Here is an 18,462-nt window from a genome sequence, read left to right on the forward strand (position 1 = left end):
AGCAATATGTATCGTTCGTTAGCAGAATTTGGCCTTCGTTGCATCAGATACAAAAGTTTTTATTTTTAAACAGTTGACCACTAAGTGCTCCTGTTGATGGGTTGCTATGGGTAACTAGACCAGGAACAAACTTTACCCCTTTGATTATATTGCCCCCATAATGACAGAGGGTCACAAGCAAACGGGGTCTTCAGTCATCTGATGTACACAGAATTGTCAGCAAAAATAATCTATAAGCAGGGACAGCTGTTAGCACTCGCTCGCAGTCAATCTGCTTTATTGGTTCAGCGTGTGTAACACTTGATCTCTATATGTCTCTCAGCGCCAGTTCAGTCGGTTTCCATGTTATGTTTGGGAATAAAAAAGGGTGATGTCAGTTTTGGGTACTGGCTGTAAGTGAAAAACCATATGGACTGCGTGTGTGAAGAAATATTGCTCTCCATGTAACATGGAATGCTAACTCCTATTTTATGTTAGTACAGGTATGGGACCCATTATCCAGAATGCTTGGGACCAAGGGTATTCTGGATAAGAAGTCTACTAACAAATCAATAAAACATTAATTAAACCCAATAGGCTTAAGGATTAATTATATATTAGTTGGGATCAAGCACAAGGTACTGTTTTATTATTACAGAGAAAAGGGAATCATTTAACCATTAAATAAACCCAATAGGGCTGTTCTGCCCCAATAAGGGGTAATTATATTTTAGTTGGGATCAAGTACAGATACTGTTTTATTATTACAGAGAAAAGGGAATCATTTAACCATTAAATAAACCCAATAGGACTGTTCTGCCCCCAATAAGGGGTAATTATATTTTAGTTGGGATCAAGTACAGGTACTGTTTTATTATTACAGAGAAAAGGGAATCATTTAACCATGAAATAAACCCAATAGGGCTGTTCTGCCCCCAATAAGGGGTAATTATATCTTAGTTGGGATCAAGTACAGGTACTGTTTTATTATTACAGAGAAAAGCGAATCATTTAACCATTAAATAAACCCAATAGGGCTGTTCTACCCCAATAAGGGGTAATTATATCTTAGTTGGTATCAATCACAAGGTACTGTTTTATTATTACAGAAAAAAAGGAAATCATTTTTAAAAAATTAGAATTATTTGCTTATAATGGGAGTCTATGGGAGATGAATTTTCCATAATTCGGAACTTTCTGGATAATGGGTTTCCGGATAAGGGATCCCATACCTGTACAGTGAAAAAGGAAATCAGTTTTAAAATCCTGTATTATTTGATTAAAATGGAGTCTATGGTAGACGGGCTTTCCGTAATTGGAGCTTTCTGGATAATGGGTTTCTGGATAAGTGATCCCATACCTGTAATAAAATGTTATAGGACTTATCTAACAGTGCTAGGTACAACAATGCCATAAAGCTCTTGTGCCTATATGCTCTCCTCCCATCTAGCTCTGTTTGCCATTTTCCTGGTTGCCCCAGGCCTGACTGGCAGTCTGTGGACAAAAATGTCCTACATTGGACCACATTATGATCTGAGCATTGGCCCATTGGCCAGTTTATACGAATGGACTAACTGATTTGACTAAGCAAGGCGCAAACTAGGCCCAGACTGGAAATCTGTGGATGTTGGCAACAAATGCCAGAGGAGCTGCTGTAAGATTCCATAGTCAGTCACTTATTTATTGGGCTGGTGGGGGGGGGGGGGGGGGTTGGGCCTCTGTGTACTTGAATAGCCAGGGCCTATTTTGAATTTCAGTCCAAGCCTGGTTTCCCCTACATTGGTGATGAGGCCATACACGGGTCCTACAGCCAAACGGTTGGATCAGTCCAATATCACCGAGCTTAAGCGGGCATATAAGGGAAAGATCCGCTCGTTGTATGGTCAGCTTAAGGCAAAGCATTGTCTGATGCAAGCGAGCCCCGGCCCTGGTGGGTAAGTACATAGAGACTCCCCTCACACGCAACTGAAGAGAGTTTCAAGGAAAAGTAAAGGCACAATCACTAAGGGTGCCAAAATGTTAGTCACCCTCAATGGTGAGGAATGGTGCAAAGATAATAAACATGGTGGCTTGCACCTGTGGTTTTTTGCATTTTGAATCCTACTTTGTCATTTGTAAATGACCCCCTAGGCTCTTTTGGGCAAACTTTTTCCCAAAGTGCATATAAGAGACCAACTGTGTTGTGGAACAAAAGATGTTGCTGGGGGGGGGGGTGGTGGTAATGATTCCATAGTGGCAATCAGATAGCAACCTAGATCAATTACTGCTTAATTAATAATTATAGCATATGCACATCTAACCAGTGTCTAAACCAGATTAATGAATCATTCATTAGCGCTCATTAGTCATAAAGAGGTGACAGGTGGCACTCTCCTTCCTTTAAAGATCTGATGCCCGAGGCACGGCATTCAGTTTGTCTCAGGGCGGGGGTCCCCTTGCATAGAGGGGCTGCACACTAAAAGTAACTTTGTAGACAAGGGTATAATTTGAAAAGAAAGGGTTGTTTTTTGGTGTTAAATGACTTCATTTTTTGGTTTTGTAGCTTTTCAGAATAGAATGAAACACTTAACTGATTGCTAGGACCCCACTTATGGCAACCAGGCAGTGGTTTAAATTGCAGATTGGAAAGTGAATAATAATAAAAGGGCTGCCTGTGTATTTTTTCTGCTTTCCAGCTATTGTTGCCCTTTAAATAATATAAAGACAAAAAAATACATACAAACATCATGATAAAATGTTATTTTTAACATTAATTTCTCCTTTAAATTATTATTCCTGTCCCAGTGGTTAGCTGGCATGTACAGCCTTAAAGTATGTTCCAAGAAGCTCCAACAGTGGCAGGGAGTAGCCTAACCTTATCCAGTTTCCTTGATCCCGCTGACCATACATTAAAGGTGGCCATACACGGACCGATTTTTTACTTACAAACGACCGATTCCCGAACGATCCGATGCTATCGTTAAGTTATCGTATAGTTGGTGGTGTACGAACGATCGTCGGCCCACTAAACGAGCCGACATTATCGTCCCCAAAATCGATCGGCCAGGTTTAAAAATTTTGGTCGTTTAACGATAAAATCTGCCAGTTGGTGTGAGTGTCAGACATTTGTCTTTCAACGATTGTTCTCTGCGCATGTCACGATTGCCAGCAGCAGAAGTCAACGACATCGATCGTACGTAGATGTACGATCGTAGGTATTTTACGATAATGATGCGACAAAATCTTTCCCGAATTATCGTTGCCCGTGGATGGCATATCGTATGGGAACTCGATCGCCATACGATCGTTTGTCGATATAATCGTTCATCGCACAACGAGCGAAATCGCCTCGTGTATGGCCACCTTAACTTTGGCCACCTATGCATGGGGGCCAACAATAGGACATTCTGCAGGCCAATAGCAACCTGTTGGGTGAGTAGCACATAGACGCTCCAATGTGGCTGTCACCTGACTCAGGATTTGTAAACTTTTTTTTTGCCAGATATCGGTAGGACAGGCCGTCCTGAGCACCCTATATATGGGCCAAACATTTCAAGTCTGCACATTTCATAGGACTGTGCATACACAAACTAATAGGCATGTCAATTGTTTGCCATGCATTGCCCTGTTTTATCACAAAACAACACAGTGATCATGATCTGCCCTGAGGGTCTACACACCCTTATGAGCGAACATTAAAGGGGTGCGTTACATTTAAGTATGTTATAGAATGGCTAATTCTAAGCAACTTAATTGTTTCCTTCTTTTATAGTTTCTGAATTATTTGCCTTCTTCTTTTGCCTCCTTCCAGCTTTCAAATTGGGGTCACTGCCCCCAGCAGCCAAAAACTACTGCTCTATGATGCTACAATTTTATTGTAACTGTTTCTTTTTATGATATACCTTTCTATTCAGGACTTCTCTTAAGGTCCCCATACACGGGCCGATTCTAGGTGCCGATATCGGTCCCTTAGACCCTAACTCCAAACTGGAGAGCTGCTGAACAAACAGCTAAATAATTAAAAAACACAAATAATAAACAATGAAGACCATTTGCAAATTGTCTCAGAATATCACTCTCTACATCATGTTAAAAGTTAATTTATAGGTGAGTAACCACGATAATTTCTGATGATCGTCAAGGTCACAAAAATTCTTTTATCGGTCGTACGAAAATATTGTTGTTGCGTTCCGAACGTCACAAAATTTTCGGATCTGAACGTTCGTAAGACCGTGCGCGAAAACCTTTCTGGCTTTGAAACCTTCAATGTATGATTTTGGAAGCCTCCCAGAGGACTCAGTGGCACTCGACAGATCCAACCTGGCCAAAAGATAGTCACAATACCAAAGCTTGAATGAGTTCCGAAATGGTTCTAGTCTTTGCGAAAAATACAACTTTTTCGTTGTGGAATTTTAACGAAATTATCGTGGACATTACGAAAAGTTCTATATGTTAAAAAAATCGTGGTTTAATGAATGGGCCCCTCAGTGTATCATTGTCCACATTAGTGATGTGTGGGCTGGCAGAACACCAGGTCGTGGGTAGGTAGCCCTTATCCTACCTATCCCTTCTCCGTCCCCCTATTTCATATATTTACCCCGCTCTGCCCCCTCCAGTGATGTCAGAGATGAGGCAAGCCAGGCACAAGTATAAAAGCAACTAGGGCTTGCCGAGGACCGGTTTGAAGAGGGCTGGTTAGGGTCGGGTGAGAATAGCTACTGCCCAATCCTTTTTATAAAAGCAACTCATGCTTTAGTGTTCCACTTCCTGGCACAGAAGACCATGGCCGCTTCCCATGAGATTTAAGAATAAAATGGAGTTCTAATGAAATGTATTAAGCATATTCCCGGCGCCTCTTTACGGGAAAGTGTGCAGTATGGCTGGCATTTATGAAGGAAATGGAGCAATAAATGAGCAGCTTAGGACAGTATGTCTTACCCTGTTAAATATTTAATGTTACTTGCTTCTCTTGCGCTACCATAACCTGTTTCAATAAAAAGAATATGAATCTAAAATACATGCTGATCCGAGATCAACGACCTGCTTGTAACATTTGCCAACAAAATATAAAATGCATTAATAACTTGGCAGAACTTTCCCACTGCTTAACTGGGGATTATAGGGAGATTTTATTATCCATTTATTCAGAGTCGGATTGGCCTGCCATTGTAACAGAGGATCTCCTGGGGGGGGGGGCAACCATAAGCCTATATAAACTCTATATCATTTGACACTGTCTCTAATTATTGTGGGACTGGGCCCTGGATTTCAGGTTTTCTGCTGGACCCTAGGAGGCCCAGTTCTGCATTGCCTAATTCTATGCAATGTGCCCCATTCTTGGGTCACGTTTGTGCAGGGGGGGTGGGTTATCTGTTGTAAGTTGTATTCTGAATTGGTTCAGGTACCCATTCATGATCCATCTCCAAAATGACATTATTTGCAGACTTGGTTCCTGGGTCGGGGGGGGGGGGGGGGAAGTTAACCCTTGCAGGTAAGGTCAGGAAGTGACCAAACCCATGCAGAACTCAAAAGGTGGGTGGCTGAAATTGACCGTCTTGCTGAGGGGATGGGGACCAAGGACATAAAGTTATCCTAAACTAACTAGGTGCCCATAGAAAGGTGGTATTTATAGGGCTCAATATAATGTTTAATTGTGCAGCTCAGCCATGGGACATAAGTGATATGAAGCTACAATGTATGTTTAAGAAAAATGTCTTATCCTCAAAGTTTAGAGGGCCCTGAAATGATTTTACTGCGGGGACAAATAATTTCTAATTACGCCATTGTTGGGTGGCACTTAGCATAAATCTATTTAGTCGTTTGCTGCCAGGGGTGTAAAAAGACGCTCCTAGTAACTTCAGTGGAAATTTTGATTTTTAAATTGAAATTTTGACTCTTCTAGTGAAGAGAACACTATTGTACTCTCTGCACTAGCAATATGGCCCCCCTGGCCTCCTCCCATGCAGAAACCCTAACCATGGAGGGGTGAGGAGAGCGGCATCTCCTAGGTCGCCTAAGGGTGGCATTAGGGGCCAAAATGCCCCTGGAAGCTGTTACAGGCATGGGATCCGTTATCCTAAAACCTAATATCCAGAAAGTGTCAAAAAAGAAACCAAATAATCCTATTGGATTTAATTCATGTTTAAATTATTTGTAGTAGATTTAAGGTATTTGGATCCAAATTAAGAAAAGATCCCTTATCCGGAAACCTCTGGCTCCTGAGCATTTGGATAACAGAATACCTGTACCTGTAGAGCACTCGTGTGACTCTCTAAGGTTAATAACAGAGCCCCTCAAAGCCTGTTTTGCTCTTAACTCTGCCAAAACTTATTTTTAAATAAATTAAATTTCATTTCCCAGAAAGAATCGCCTTTAATACGGCCTTCTAAGTATGACAGAAGTTGCTAAATCTATGCCATTTCCAAGGTCGTGCCTTTATCCTTTCCTAATCTGTCGGCAAATCCACAAGAACAGAGGCCAAACAAGTCAACACACAGACAAACATGCCGTCTATCCTTGAGATCTTGCTCGCCCTGATAAGGAGAATAGCGTGCAGATGGAGCCACGCGGGGCAGCAGCAATTACCGTGCCTACGTCAAACAATGCACAACGCTTCATTTCATTTATTAGAAGGTGGGGGGGGAGCTATTAAAACAGGTTTTTCATGGCTCTTTAAAGGATATATAGGATTCTTTTCTTCCTTTGTTCTTGCTAATCTCATTCAGTGCACCCAAATGACCCCCTACCCACCCCCAACATTTGAAAGAATGGGCTCGACTCAAGTGATTGTGACTTTTCTGCTCACAAGTTTGTCTGACGTCCCACAATGAACTTCATGGGGATACAATTCATTGCCAGTTGTCAGGAATCCCACAGTGCGGATAATGGTGACACAACGCAACCATTTTTCAGGCTGCCCAATATTCAGGGTGCATGGATTTACACCAACAGTTGATTGTGTCTAAATATGTTTCTCCACCATATCAATATATATATGGGTACTGCTATGATGGCTTGCTCCTGGCCTGGGATTCAAAATAGGCCCTGGTATTTCAAGTACTCAGAGGCCCGAATAGCCCCCACAGGCCCAAAAAGCAATGGCTGTCTATGGCATTTGCCAGAATTCACACACAGATTGCCATTCAGGCCGGGCTTGCTCCTAGCACAGGGATACACAAAACTGCTGAGCCAAATCAAGCTTGTCCAGTCTTAAAGGTTGCCATACACATAAAGATCTGCTCGCCTGGCGAGGTTGCCAAGCGAGCGGATCTTCCCCCGATATCCCCACCTACGGGTGGGCGATATCAGGGGAATTTAGGCTAATTCGCTCGATTGGCCCTAGGTCAACCGATGGAATTATAACGACTGGAATTGGCACAGTCAGTTTGGGGACCACATCAACAAGCTGATGCGGTCCCCAATCCAACTGAATTTTTTAACCTGCCCGATTGATATCTGGCCAATTTCAGATGCCGGTCCTTGTTTCCCCTACACCGCCCGATAAGCTGCCAAAATAGTCCAAGGGACTGATATCGGCAGCTACAATTGGCCCGTGTATGGCCACCTTAACAATCAGCCCATGGGCCAATGCACAATGTAATCCGATGGCCAGTCATAATGTGGTCCAATGTAGAGCCATCAGGACACTTTTGTTGGGCAGCCACCAAACTTGGGTCAATAAGCTGCTGGCATCAAGTCCGGTCTGAGTCAATATAGGCCCTGACTTTTCAAGTGCACAGATGCACAAATTAACCCCTGCAGGCCCAATAGTGACTGTCTATAGCATCTTACAGCAGCCCCATTTGCCAGAATCTACAGATGCCAGTCTGGGCTTGTGAGGCTTGTTGGTGAGCAGTTCAGAGAAGGACCAAGAACCCTAGTGGATCACTGATTATTAGTCATGTTGGCAAATGTTGTTGATTGGCTGAGAGGAAGTGACGGGGCATAATAGGTGGCCATACATGGGCAGTTTAATATCTGCCCGTGTATGAGGCCCTCTGACTGTGTGCCCAACCAATGGCTGGCTGACAATTGGCCTGATATTGACCTCCTCAACTCTATGGGGCAGATTTACTAATCCACGAATCCAAATCCCGAAAGGGAAAAAATCGTATTGGAAACAAAAATTTTGCGACTTTTTCGTCGCCGTCACAATTTTTCGTATTTGTCGCGACTTTATCGTGTTTTGTTTGACTATTTTGTCACTGTTGCGATTTTTTCGTATGGAGCGATTGTAAACGGCGGAAAAGCCAATCGGATTTTTTTGCGACGGCGACGAAAAAGTCGCGGAAAATATACGAAAATGTTGCGACAGCGACGAAAAAGTCGCCAAAATACCGATCATTACAAAAAACCGCATTTGGACGCCTTCCGACCGTTTGTGGATTAGTAAATCTCCCCCTTAGGCTAGCTTAAAGTACATGGCTACAACTCTCTGCCTCACCCACTGTATAACCAACACCCAGAGGGCCACATGTTGGACATTTGCCAAACAAATGCAAAGAATATATTGTTACACAGTAGAATGTATTATGTTTTGCGTTACCCTCCTCTCCTGTGGCATTTACTGACCCGGGGCAGACTGTGTGACTGCTGGGGGTTGGGGGACTGTAAGGGCCCCAATAGGAGCTACTTCGCATTTTATACATCTTTGTCGGACGTGCGGCGGGGAATTTTCTCTTGCAGCGAAAGGGTTAAATAGAATGACTTCACCCTAGCGCTGGGCCTTCCCGAAGTTGCCATGGAAGCGCAGCTGCTGCACGGAGGCCAGGCGGTGGCGCTGTTGTGCCGGGCTCACTCTGGAATCGGCTGCTTCTGCCTGTTTCCCTCAGGCGCCCGAGCGACATGTTAGGAAGGGAGCGGGCGGCGGTGTGTGCGCGGCGGGACCGAGCGAGCCGAGGAAGCCGCGCCGTGACAGGACTAGTATGGGCTCCCTAGCGCGGTGCTGAGCACCCACAAGTCCCTGGAGCCGCCCTGGGGATACGCGGGAAGGAAGGTGACGGTGCTCTGGGCCGGGACAAGATGGCAGCAAGCTGAGTATGCAGAGGGGCCCCGCTCACTGCCTGACATGTCCGGCACAGCCCTGCACGCTGCACCTACTGCTGCTCTATGAAGGTACGGGGAGCGCACAGGGGCAAGGGGAGTGAGTGCTCAGGAGGGAGCTGAGGTAGAAGGGGAGTGAGTGCTCAGGGGGGAGCTGAGGTAGAAGGGGACTGAGCGCTCAGGAGGGAGCTGAGGTAGAAGGGGAGTGAGTGCTCAGGAGGGAGCTGAGGTAGAAGGGGAGTGAGCGCTCAGGAGGGAGCTGAGGTAGAAGGGGAGTGAGTGCACAGGAGGGAGCTGAGGTAGAAGGGGAGTGAGTGCTCAGGAGGGAGCTGAGGTAGAAGGGGAGTGAGTGCTCAGGAGGGAGCTGAGGTAGAAGGGGAGTGAGTGCTCAGGAGGGAGCTGAGGTAGAAGGGGAGTGAGTGCTCAGGAGGGAGCTGAGGTAGAAGGGGAGTGAGCGCTCAGGAGGGAGCTGAGGTAGAAGGGGAGTGAGTGCTCAGGAGGGAGCTGAGGTAGAAGGGGAGTGAGTGCTCAGGAGGGAGCTGAGGTAGAAGGGGAGTGAGCGCTCAGGAGGGAGCTGAGGTAGAAGGGGAGTGAGTGCACAGGAGGGAGCTGAGGTTGAAGGGGAGTGAGCGCTCAGGAGGGAGCTGAGGTAGAAGGGGAGTGAGTGCTCAGGAGGGAGCTGAGGTAGAAGGGGAGCTGAGGTAGAAGGGGAGTGAGTGCTCAGGAGGGGCTGAGGTAGAAGGGGAGTGAGTGCTCAGGGGGGAGCTGAGGTAGAAGGTGAGTGAGTGCTCAGGAGGGAGCTGAGGTAGAAGGGGAGTGAGTGCTCAGGAGGGAGCTGAGGTAGAAGGGGAGTGAGTGCTCAGGAGGGAGCTGAGGTAGAAGGGGAGTGAGTGCTCAGGAGGGAGCTGAGGTAGAAGGGGAGTGAGTGCTCAGGAGGGAGCTGAGGTAGAAGGGGAGTGAGCGCTCAGGAGGGAGCTGAGGTAGAAGGGGAGTGAGTGCACAGGAGGGAGCTGAGGTTGAAGGGGAGTGAGCGCTCAGGAGGGAGCTGAGGTAGAAGGGGAGTGAGTGCTCAGGAGGGAGCTGAGGTAGAAGGGGAGCTGAGGTAGAAGGGGAGTGAGTGCTCAGGAGGGGCTGAGGTAGAAGGGGAGTGAGTGCTCAGGGGGGAGCTGAGGTAGAAGGGGAGTGAGTGCTCAGGAGGGAGCTGAGGTAGAAGGGGAGTGAGCGCTCAGGAGGGAGCTGAGGTAGAAGGGGAGTGAGCGCTCAGGAGGGAGCTGAGGTAGAAGGGGAGTGAGTGCACAGGAGGGAGCTGAGGTAGAAGGGGAGTGAGTGCTCAGGAGGGAGCTGAGGTAGAAGGGGAGTGAGTGCTCAGGAGGGAGCTGAGGTAGAAGGGGAGTGAGTGCTCAGGAGGGAGCTGAGGTAGAAGGGGAGTGAGTGCTCAGGAGGGAGCTGAGGTAGAAGGGGAGTGAGCGCTCAGGAGGGAGCTGAGGTAGAAGGGGAGTGAGTGCACAGGAGGGAGCTGAGGTTGAAGGGGAGTGAGCGCTCAGGAGGGAGCTGAGGTAGAAGGGGAGTGAGTGCTCAGGAGGGAGCTGAGGTAGAAGGGGAGCTGAGGTAGAAGGGGAGTGAGTGCTCAGGAGGGGCTGAGGTAGAAGGGGAGTGAGTGCTCAGGGGGGAGCTGAGGTAGAAGGTGAGTGAGTGCTCAGGAGGGAGCTGAGGTAGAAGGGGAGCTGAGGTAGAAGGGGAGTGAGTGCTCAGGAGGGGCTGAGGTAGAAGGGGAGTGAGTGCTCAGGGGGGAGCTGAGGTAGAAGGTGAGTGAGTGCTCAGGAGGGAGCTGAGGTAGAAGGGGAGCTGAGGTAGAAGGGGAGTGAGTGCTCAGGAGGGAGCTGAGGTAGAAGGGGAGTGAGCGCTCAGGGGGGAGCTGAGGTAGAAGGGGAGTGAGCGCTCAGGGGGGAGCTGAGGTAGAAGGGGAGTGAGCGCTCAGGGGGGAGCTGAGGTAGAAGGGGAGTGAGCGCTCAGGAGGGAGCTGAGGTAGAAGGGGAGTGAGTGCTCAGGAGGGGCTGAGGTAGAAGGGGAGTGAGTGCACAGGAGGGAGCTGAGGTAGAAGGGGAGTGAGCGCTCAGGGGGGAGCTGAGGTAGAAGGGGAGTGAGTGCTCAGGAGGGAGCTGAGGTAGAAGGGGAGTGAGCGCTCAGGGGGGAGCTGAGGTAGAAGGGGAGTGAGCGCTCAGGGGGGAGCTGAGGTAGAAGGGGAGTGAGCGCTCAGGGGGGAGCTGAGGTAGAAGGGGAGTGAGCGCTCAGGAGGGAGCTGAGGTAGAAGGGGAGTGAGTGCTCAGGAGGGAGCTGAGGTAGAAGGGGAGTGAGTGCTCAGGAGGGGCTGAGGTAGAAGGGGAGTGAGTGCACAGGAGGGAGCTGAGGTAGAAGGGGAGTGAGCGCTCAGGGGGGAGCTGAGGTAGAAGGGGAGTGAGTGCTCAGGAGGGAGCTGAGGTAGAAGGGGAGTGAGTGCTCAGGAGGGAGCTGAGGTAGAAGGGTGAGTGAGTGCTCAGGAGGGAGCTGAGGTAGAAGGGGAGTGAGTGCTCAGGAGGGAGCTGAGGTAGAAGGGGAGCTGAGGTAGAAGGGGAGTGAGTGCTCAGGGGGGAGCTGAGGTAGAAGGGGAGTGAGTGCTCAGGAGGGAGCTGAGGTAGAAGGGTGAGTGAGTGCTCAGGAGGGAGCTGAGTTAGAAGGGAGTGAGTGCTCAGGAGGGAGCTGAGGTAGAAGGGGAGTGAGTGCTCAGGAGGGAGCTGAGGTAGAAGGGTGAGTGAGTGCTCAGGAGGGAGCTGAGGTAGAAGGGGAGTGAGTGCTCAGGAGGGAGCTGAGGTAGATGGGGAGTGAGTGCTCAGGAGGGAGCTGAGGTAGAAGGGGAGTGAGTGCTCAGGAGGGAGCTGAGGTAGAAGGGGAGCTGAGGTAGAAGGGTGAGTGAGTGCTCAGGAGGGAGCTGAGGTAGAAGGGGAGTGAGTGCTCAGGAGGGAGCTGAGGTAGAAGGGGAGCTGAGGTAGAAGGGGAGCTGAGGTAGAAGGGGAGTGAGTGCTCAGGAGGGAGCTGAGGTAGAAGGGGAGTGAGCGCTCAGGAGGGAGCCTAGGTAGAAGGGGAGTGAGCGCTCAGGAGGGAGCTGAGGTAGAAGGGGAGTGAGCGCTCAGGGGGGAGCTGAGGTAGAAGGGGAGTGAGCGCTCAGGGGGGAGCTGAGGTAGAAGGGGAGTGAGCGCTCTGGAGGGAGCTGATGTAGAAGGGGAGTGAGTGCTCAGGAGGGAGCTGAGGTAGAAGGGGAGTGAGTGCTCAGGGGGGAGCTGAGGTAGAAGGGGAGTGAGTGCTCAGGGGGGAGCTGAGGTAGAAGGGGAGTGAGTGCTCAGGGGGGAGCTGAGGTAGAAGGGGATTGAGTGCTCAGGGGGGAGCTGAGGTAGAAGGGGAGTGAGTGCTCAGGAGGGAGCTGAGGTAGAAGGGGAGTGAGTGCTCAGGAGGGAGCTGAGGTAGAAGGGGAGCTGAGGTAGAAGGGGAGTGAGTGCTCAGGGGGAGCTGAGGTAGAAGGGGAGTGAGTGCTCAGGAGGGAGCTGAGGTAGAAGGGGAGCTGAGGTAGAAGGGGAGTGAGTGCTCAGGGGGGAGCTGAGGTAGAAGGGGAGTGATTGCTCAGGAGGGAGCTGAGGTAGAAGGGGAGTGAGCGCTCAGGGGGGAGCTGAGGTAGAAGGGGAGTGAGCGCTCAGGAGGGAGCTGAGGTAGAAGGGGAGTGAGCGCTCAGGAGGGAGCTGAGGTAGAAGGGGAGTGAGTGCTCAGGAGGGAGCTGAGGTAGTAGGGGAGTGAGTGCTCAGGGGGGAGCTGAGGTAGAAGGGGAGTGAGTGCTCAGGAGGGAGCTGAGGTAGAAGGGTGAGTGAGTGCTCAGGAGGGAGCTGAGGTAGTAGGGGAGTGAGTGCTCAGGGGGGAGCTGAGGTAGAAGGGGAGTGAGTGCTCAGGGGGGAGCTGAGGTAGAAGGGGAGTGAGTGCTCAGGGGGGAGCTGAGGTAGAAGGGGAGTGAGTGCTCAGGAGGGAGCTGAGGTAGAAGGGGAGTGAGTGCTCAGGAGGGAGCTGAGGTAGAAGGGGAGCTGAGGTAGAAGGGGAGTGAGTGCTCAGGGGGGAGCTGAGGTAGAAGGGGAGTGAGTGCTCAGGAGGGAGCTGAGGTAGAAGGGGAGCTGAGGTAGAAGGGGAGTGAGTGCTCAGGGGGGAGCTGAGGTAGAAGGGGAGTGATTGCTCAGGAGGGAGCTGAGGTAGAAGGGGAGTGAGCGCTCAGGGGGGAGCTGAGGTAGAAGGGGAGTGAGCGCTCAGGAGGGAGCTGAGGTAGAAGGGGAGTGAGTGCTCAGGAGGGAGCTGAGGTAGAAGGGGAGTGAGTGCTCAGGAGGGAGCTGAGGTAGTAGGGGAGTGAGTGCTCAGGGGGGAGCTGAGGTAGAAGGGGAGTGAGTGCTCAGGGGAGCTGAGGTAGAAGGGGAGTGAGTGCTCAGGGGGGAGCTGAGGTAGAAGGGGAGTGAGTGCTCAGGGGAGCTGAGCTAAGCAAATGCTCAGTAGGACGCCAGTTTTTGCCAGCTAAGCTGTGTTACAAAAATGTTTGTGTGAAATTGCATAATTTTATATTTATTCTGACCCCCCCCCCCCCCCCCCCTTAGTCTCTGCACACGGTTTAAGAAAATGCATAGAAAAGATCTTAGGTGCACACCACCCCAAATACATTACAGGGAACACTGGAGAGCGGGCACAAGGCATAATGGCTCGGTTGGGAACTCGTCTAATAATGGAGTGGCGTGAGCGAGGCTGTGCGCCGGGGCAGCCATCTTGTTGAAGCTGTTGGGCCCAGAAAATGCTTTTGGAGTGGTAGAGGAAGTTTGTGGATTACATGGCCAGGGATTGGTGCATGGAGTCCGGGCAGTGGTACGATGGTAATGAGGCCTTATAAGTGCAATTCCATAGTCGTGTCACCGACTGGTTTTATCAGTGACAGGCCTTGCCTTGCACCCCTAGCAATCTACTCTGGAAATGATGTGCCTGTCTGGGCTCACAAGGGGCAGATTTAGCTAAAAAACATGCCTTTTTCAGCCCAGAAAGCGCCTTGTGTTCCAGTTAGGCCTAAGATCGCTCTGCTTGATTCTCAGCCAGGTCTGGGAGTGATCCGCCTGTCACCGCTATCTGTGCTCCCATAGATTAGAGTGTTTTGGCTGCTGTTTTCTGTCTGATGGCAGCAGCAGTCAAAATGCCCCGTTATTAGCCACTGGTTTGTAGCGAGGCACACACTTATCAGCACTTAAATGATCTTATAAATAGATTATCTGCTGTGCAACTGTGGACCCTGCAGCCATCATGGAACTGGAATGGCAGCCCCCATGGCTTCATGGTGGCTTATGTATATAAACTGTTAAAACGGACAGGGCGACAGTGCAGTACATATATATATATATATATATATATATATATATATATATATAAAAATATATATATATATATATATAATGTATGTGACGCCCTTTCATTCTTTGGTGAAATTCTGCACCCTTTTGAAGATATTTAGAGAATTCCTGCTCCCCTCCCTAGCAGCCGTGCTGGTTCAGTCAGACGTGCAGCTACTGGGGCTGCAGCGGAGCTTAGAGCACTGACTGTGCGGAATCTTATGGTTACAGAACTCTTCTGACCAATGGAGATTTAACATTTTATTTATATCAATTATCCATTGACTGCTTTGATTTATGCAAACCTTTTAGTGTTGCCTCCTCTCCTGCTCCGTGTGTAAGTGCGCTGCTCTGATAAACACTAAATAAACTGGGTCTGTTGCAAGAAGCTGAGAAATACCCCAGAAACATAACCGTTCAGGCATTCCCTCCCTAATTGCACATATTTCTGCTCTTAGGGGGTAAACCTTGTGAAAGCAGATCCTGCCCTGTGCCGAGATCCAGGATTGTGATGATCAGGCGTTTTCTATGTGCTTCTTTGTAGTTGAGTCAACATGCCGTGGCCTGATGGGTTTGATGGGGGGTGGAGATGGGGAAGGCGTGTGATGGAGGTGTTAGCATGGAACTGCTGAGCCCATTGCATTCCACAGTGTTCTGGGGCTACGACTGGCCAAACTTTCTGTCTGGCAGAGCAAAGCCATGGGAGAATGGGGCTGCTGTTCTTGCCCGTTCACTTGTGCTATCAGTTTACTTGTGGCATCAGCTCCTAAAAAAGGACTTGCTGACTTGTTTCTCTCCCGCACACACCCTTGTGTTCTCATGTATTTTGAAATCCTGCCGTCGCTTCTATGCTTGTGTATCAAATACAAGGGTGAAGACACACGGAGCTACTTGTCGCGGCTACTAAAATAGACAGTGCTGATCATTTACTGATAATTGTCTCTACATGTGTTTTAGCAGAGGCAATTCTCAGTATTGTCTACGGCAGGAGATTTTCTGGCGATTAGTAGCCACAAAAAAGTAGCTGCTACTAGTAGCTCCGTTTCTCTTCACCCCAAAGGAATGTAAAAGTTTCTGAGACAGTCCATTGTTGCAGGAATACAACTTCTTATATAATACTTCTTCTCAAGGTGTAAAGCATGCTGGGAGTAGTAGTCCAGGGGCACCAGGGCTGGATTCTTACAGATTACTCAACAGACGTTTGCCCAACTCTCCAGGGCCAGCGGCCAATTGTCGAAAGAGGTCTCTCCAGTAAGAATCCTGCCAGTATTGTATACACCCAACTCCTTGTACTTTATTCATGTGATTGTTGTTGCAGGCGTTAACCCTACCCCGCCCACAGGAAACACTCCACAACACACTTTTCCTATTGATTTAACATAATTGCCGCCAGCAATTCAGACTCTGTTGGCATAAAAAGGGTTAAAAGTTTTTTTTTTTCTTCGCACTGAGCACCCCGTGTCGACCTTCGTGATATTTGATTACAGTGTTATACGAGCCAGCAGAATTACAGATAATCTCTCTGTCATATAACAGCAAGATGATAGCCATTGCACCAGCCAGGAAAACTTTCATTGGTAAATGTCATTTGCGTCTGTAATTGAAATTTTAAAGGGACCAGGGGCTCAGGCAGAAGGTTTATATCCCCTTTAAAACCCCAGCGATGTTCTAAGTGCTTACAATTTCATACTGTTAGGAATTATGTCCACGCGCTTATAGTTAATCATTTCTGCATTATACGTCAGAAAAGCTGGATAGACTGGAACAGATGTCGGAGGCTTGTGAGACTCTGCATTCATCGAATACTTTGAGGCTTCGTTCAAACCTTAGTGGTAGATTTCCAAATAGTTCCCATCTTGTGTAATAACAGCATATAAGGTAACAGTTTAGTGGATGAGAGAAGGGACGCTGTTATGTGACACACAAAGTATGCTGCCTGCCATGCCTAACATTGGGTGGTTTGCTAGTCTCGCTCTCATTGGCTACTTCTAGCCGTGCCAGTTTTAGTCAACCAGCCAGGTTGACGTTTGGTTGCAAAATGTTGCGACTGTCATATAATATGTATGAAAAGACTTTTGTCGCTTCCTGTTTATGCTGCTCTATTGAACAGGGTTTCAACAAGGCAGTAATTGAGTGGAGCATGAAATCCAGGCTTCTGTCTCCACAACGGCAATTTAGTTCCTGTGTCTCATTGAGTCTGCGTTGTGTCTAGAGGGCAGCTTGTACGCTGGCCAAGGGCTGAGGGAGACATTTTTTACTGTTGAGAAATAAGGAAGAAAGGTAAAAATAACAGATAAACACATGTAGATTTGCCTTTTAAAAACACAAAAACAAGCCTTTTATTGAGGAATAGCTATTTTTGTTTTTAAAAAAGGGGCCCCATCAGATGGGGAGTTTACTTAAATCAGCAATTTACTGCACATTGTCAACCTCTGACGTATGTTATTACAGTATCTGCCCATTATAGGGGTGTTTGGGGTACGGGGCAATCTTATTACAGTATCTGCCCATTATTAGGGTGGCCACGGTAAATGCTTTTTTAGTGGTTCCCAATAGTAATGTGCTGGTTAGCCTGAATCCATCTGGCAGTTTTGGGCCCCTGCAGCAGAAAGGTCAGCCCTCCTGACCGTTTCTACTTCTCTGCCCTGTTCTAACCCCACTTATCCATTTAAATTGCTTGCCTCCCTTATTTATATACACACATCTCCCCCCCCCCCCCCCCCGGTGACCTCAGAGATGAGTGGGTCAGGCGTGGGTAGTGCTACTGTGGCCAAGGTCAGGCCTAGGGTGGGTTAGGGTTGGTATCTGCAACACTAGTTCCTAAACCGTGGGGCTGTGTCCACAAGGTGAGCTTAAAGGGGTTGTTCACCTTTTGAGTTAACTTTTAGTATGACGTAGAAAGTAATATTCTGAGACAATTAGCAGTTGGTCTTCATTGTTTATTATTTGTAGTTTTTTTTTTTTTTTAATTTCAGTTTTTGTTTGGTAACTCCAGCTCAGAGTTTCAGCAGCTATTTGGTTGCTAGGATCCAAATTACCTTAGTAACCAGGGTGTGGTTTGAATGAAAGACTGATATATGAATAGGAGAGGACCTGAACAGAAAAATAAGTAATATAAAGTAACAATAACAATTAAATTGTAGCTTCACAGAGCAAATATTCCAAAATCTGTAACCTTTTTACAAACTAAATGTTTAACTGTGGCCTGAGCTCTAAAAAGTATAAAGATATACTTAGTTACTTTACCTAACCTGCAATTCTCAGCTGAAGACCTGCGCCGTTGCCCTTCAACTTTATTTTCCTGAAAGGCTGCCCTTCATTGTTTGCCTGTTACAAAGCTAAGAATCCTCTATTATTTCCCAGTCCAAGAGAGCAGCCCTAGGAATGCGTGCTTCAAAGCATCTGGGAGTGTCTAACGTTAATGGCTTGATTGCGGTTGCACTGTACTCTCTCGGATCAAGTAAAAATAGCACAGAAATGTGAATGTTCTCTTTACACTTACACTTGGTGGATGTCAAAATAGCTCCACGCTCCCTGCATTTATTTGCGTTTCCATGAGGGGTGCTGGTCGCCCCAATACTTTGCAAGATGAAATGTAGAATCTGTGTAACAAGAGCTCTGTTTTGTTTGTGTATATATATATATATATATATAATATACACACCTATATGTAGCTGTTTGGGGATGGATTTAAAATGTGGCGTTTTCTAGGGAGGTCTTTTTGAAAGACAGAGACTAAAGGTGCCCATACACGAGGTCGCCAAGCGAGCGAATCTTCTCCCGATATCCCCCACCCACGAGTGGGCGTTATCAGGTGAATTCAGGCTAATTCAGGGCCAAACGATCAAATTTGGGCACTGGTGGTAGGCGCAATTGCTTCAGGGACCGCATCAACAAGCTGATGCGGTCCCCGATCTGACTACATTTTTTAACCTGCCCGATCGATATCTGGCTGATTTCAGGCCAGATGTCGGTCGCGCAGGCCTGTTGTTTGTGCCCCTAAATGGCCCGATAAGCTGCCGAATCGGTCTAA

General features: G+C 48.1%; 1 protein-coding gene across 2 annotated transcripts in view; it reads left to right on the forward strand.

Moving 5' to 3' along the window:
- Positions 1-8,756: 8,756 nt before the first annotated feature.
- Positions 8,757-18,462, forward strand: part of hipk3 (homeodomain interacting protein kinase 3) — a 67,506-nt gene continuing 57,800 nt past the window's right edge. Inside the window, exon 1 of one of the 2 annotated variants that reach the window (XM_012961400.2) lies at positions 8,757-9,072. In XM_012961400.2, the coding sequence (XP_012816854.1) occupies positions 8,997-9,072 (76 nt within the window). In that variant the 5' untranslated portion in view covers positions 8,757-8,996. The remainder of the gene's footprint in view (positions 9,073-18,462) is intronic. The other variant, NM_001079256.1, reaches the window with a different exon arrangement.

This window comes from Xenopus tropicalis, chromosome 4 (assembly GCF_000004195.4).
Source record: "Xenopus tropicalis strain Nigerian chromosome 4, UCB_Xtro_10.0, whole genome shotgun sequence".
Taxonomy (NCBI): Eukaryota; Metazoa; Chordata; class Amphibia; order Anura; family Pipidae; genus Xenopus; species Xenopus tropicalis.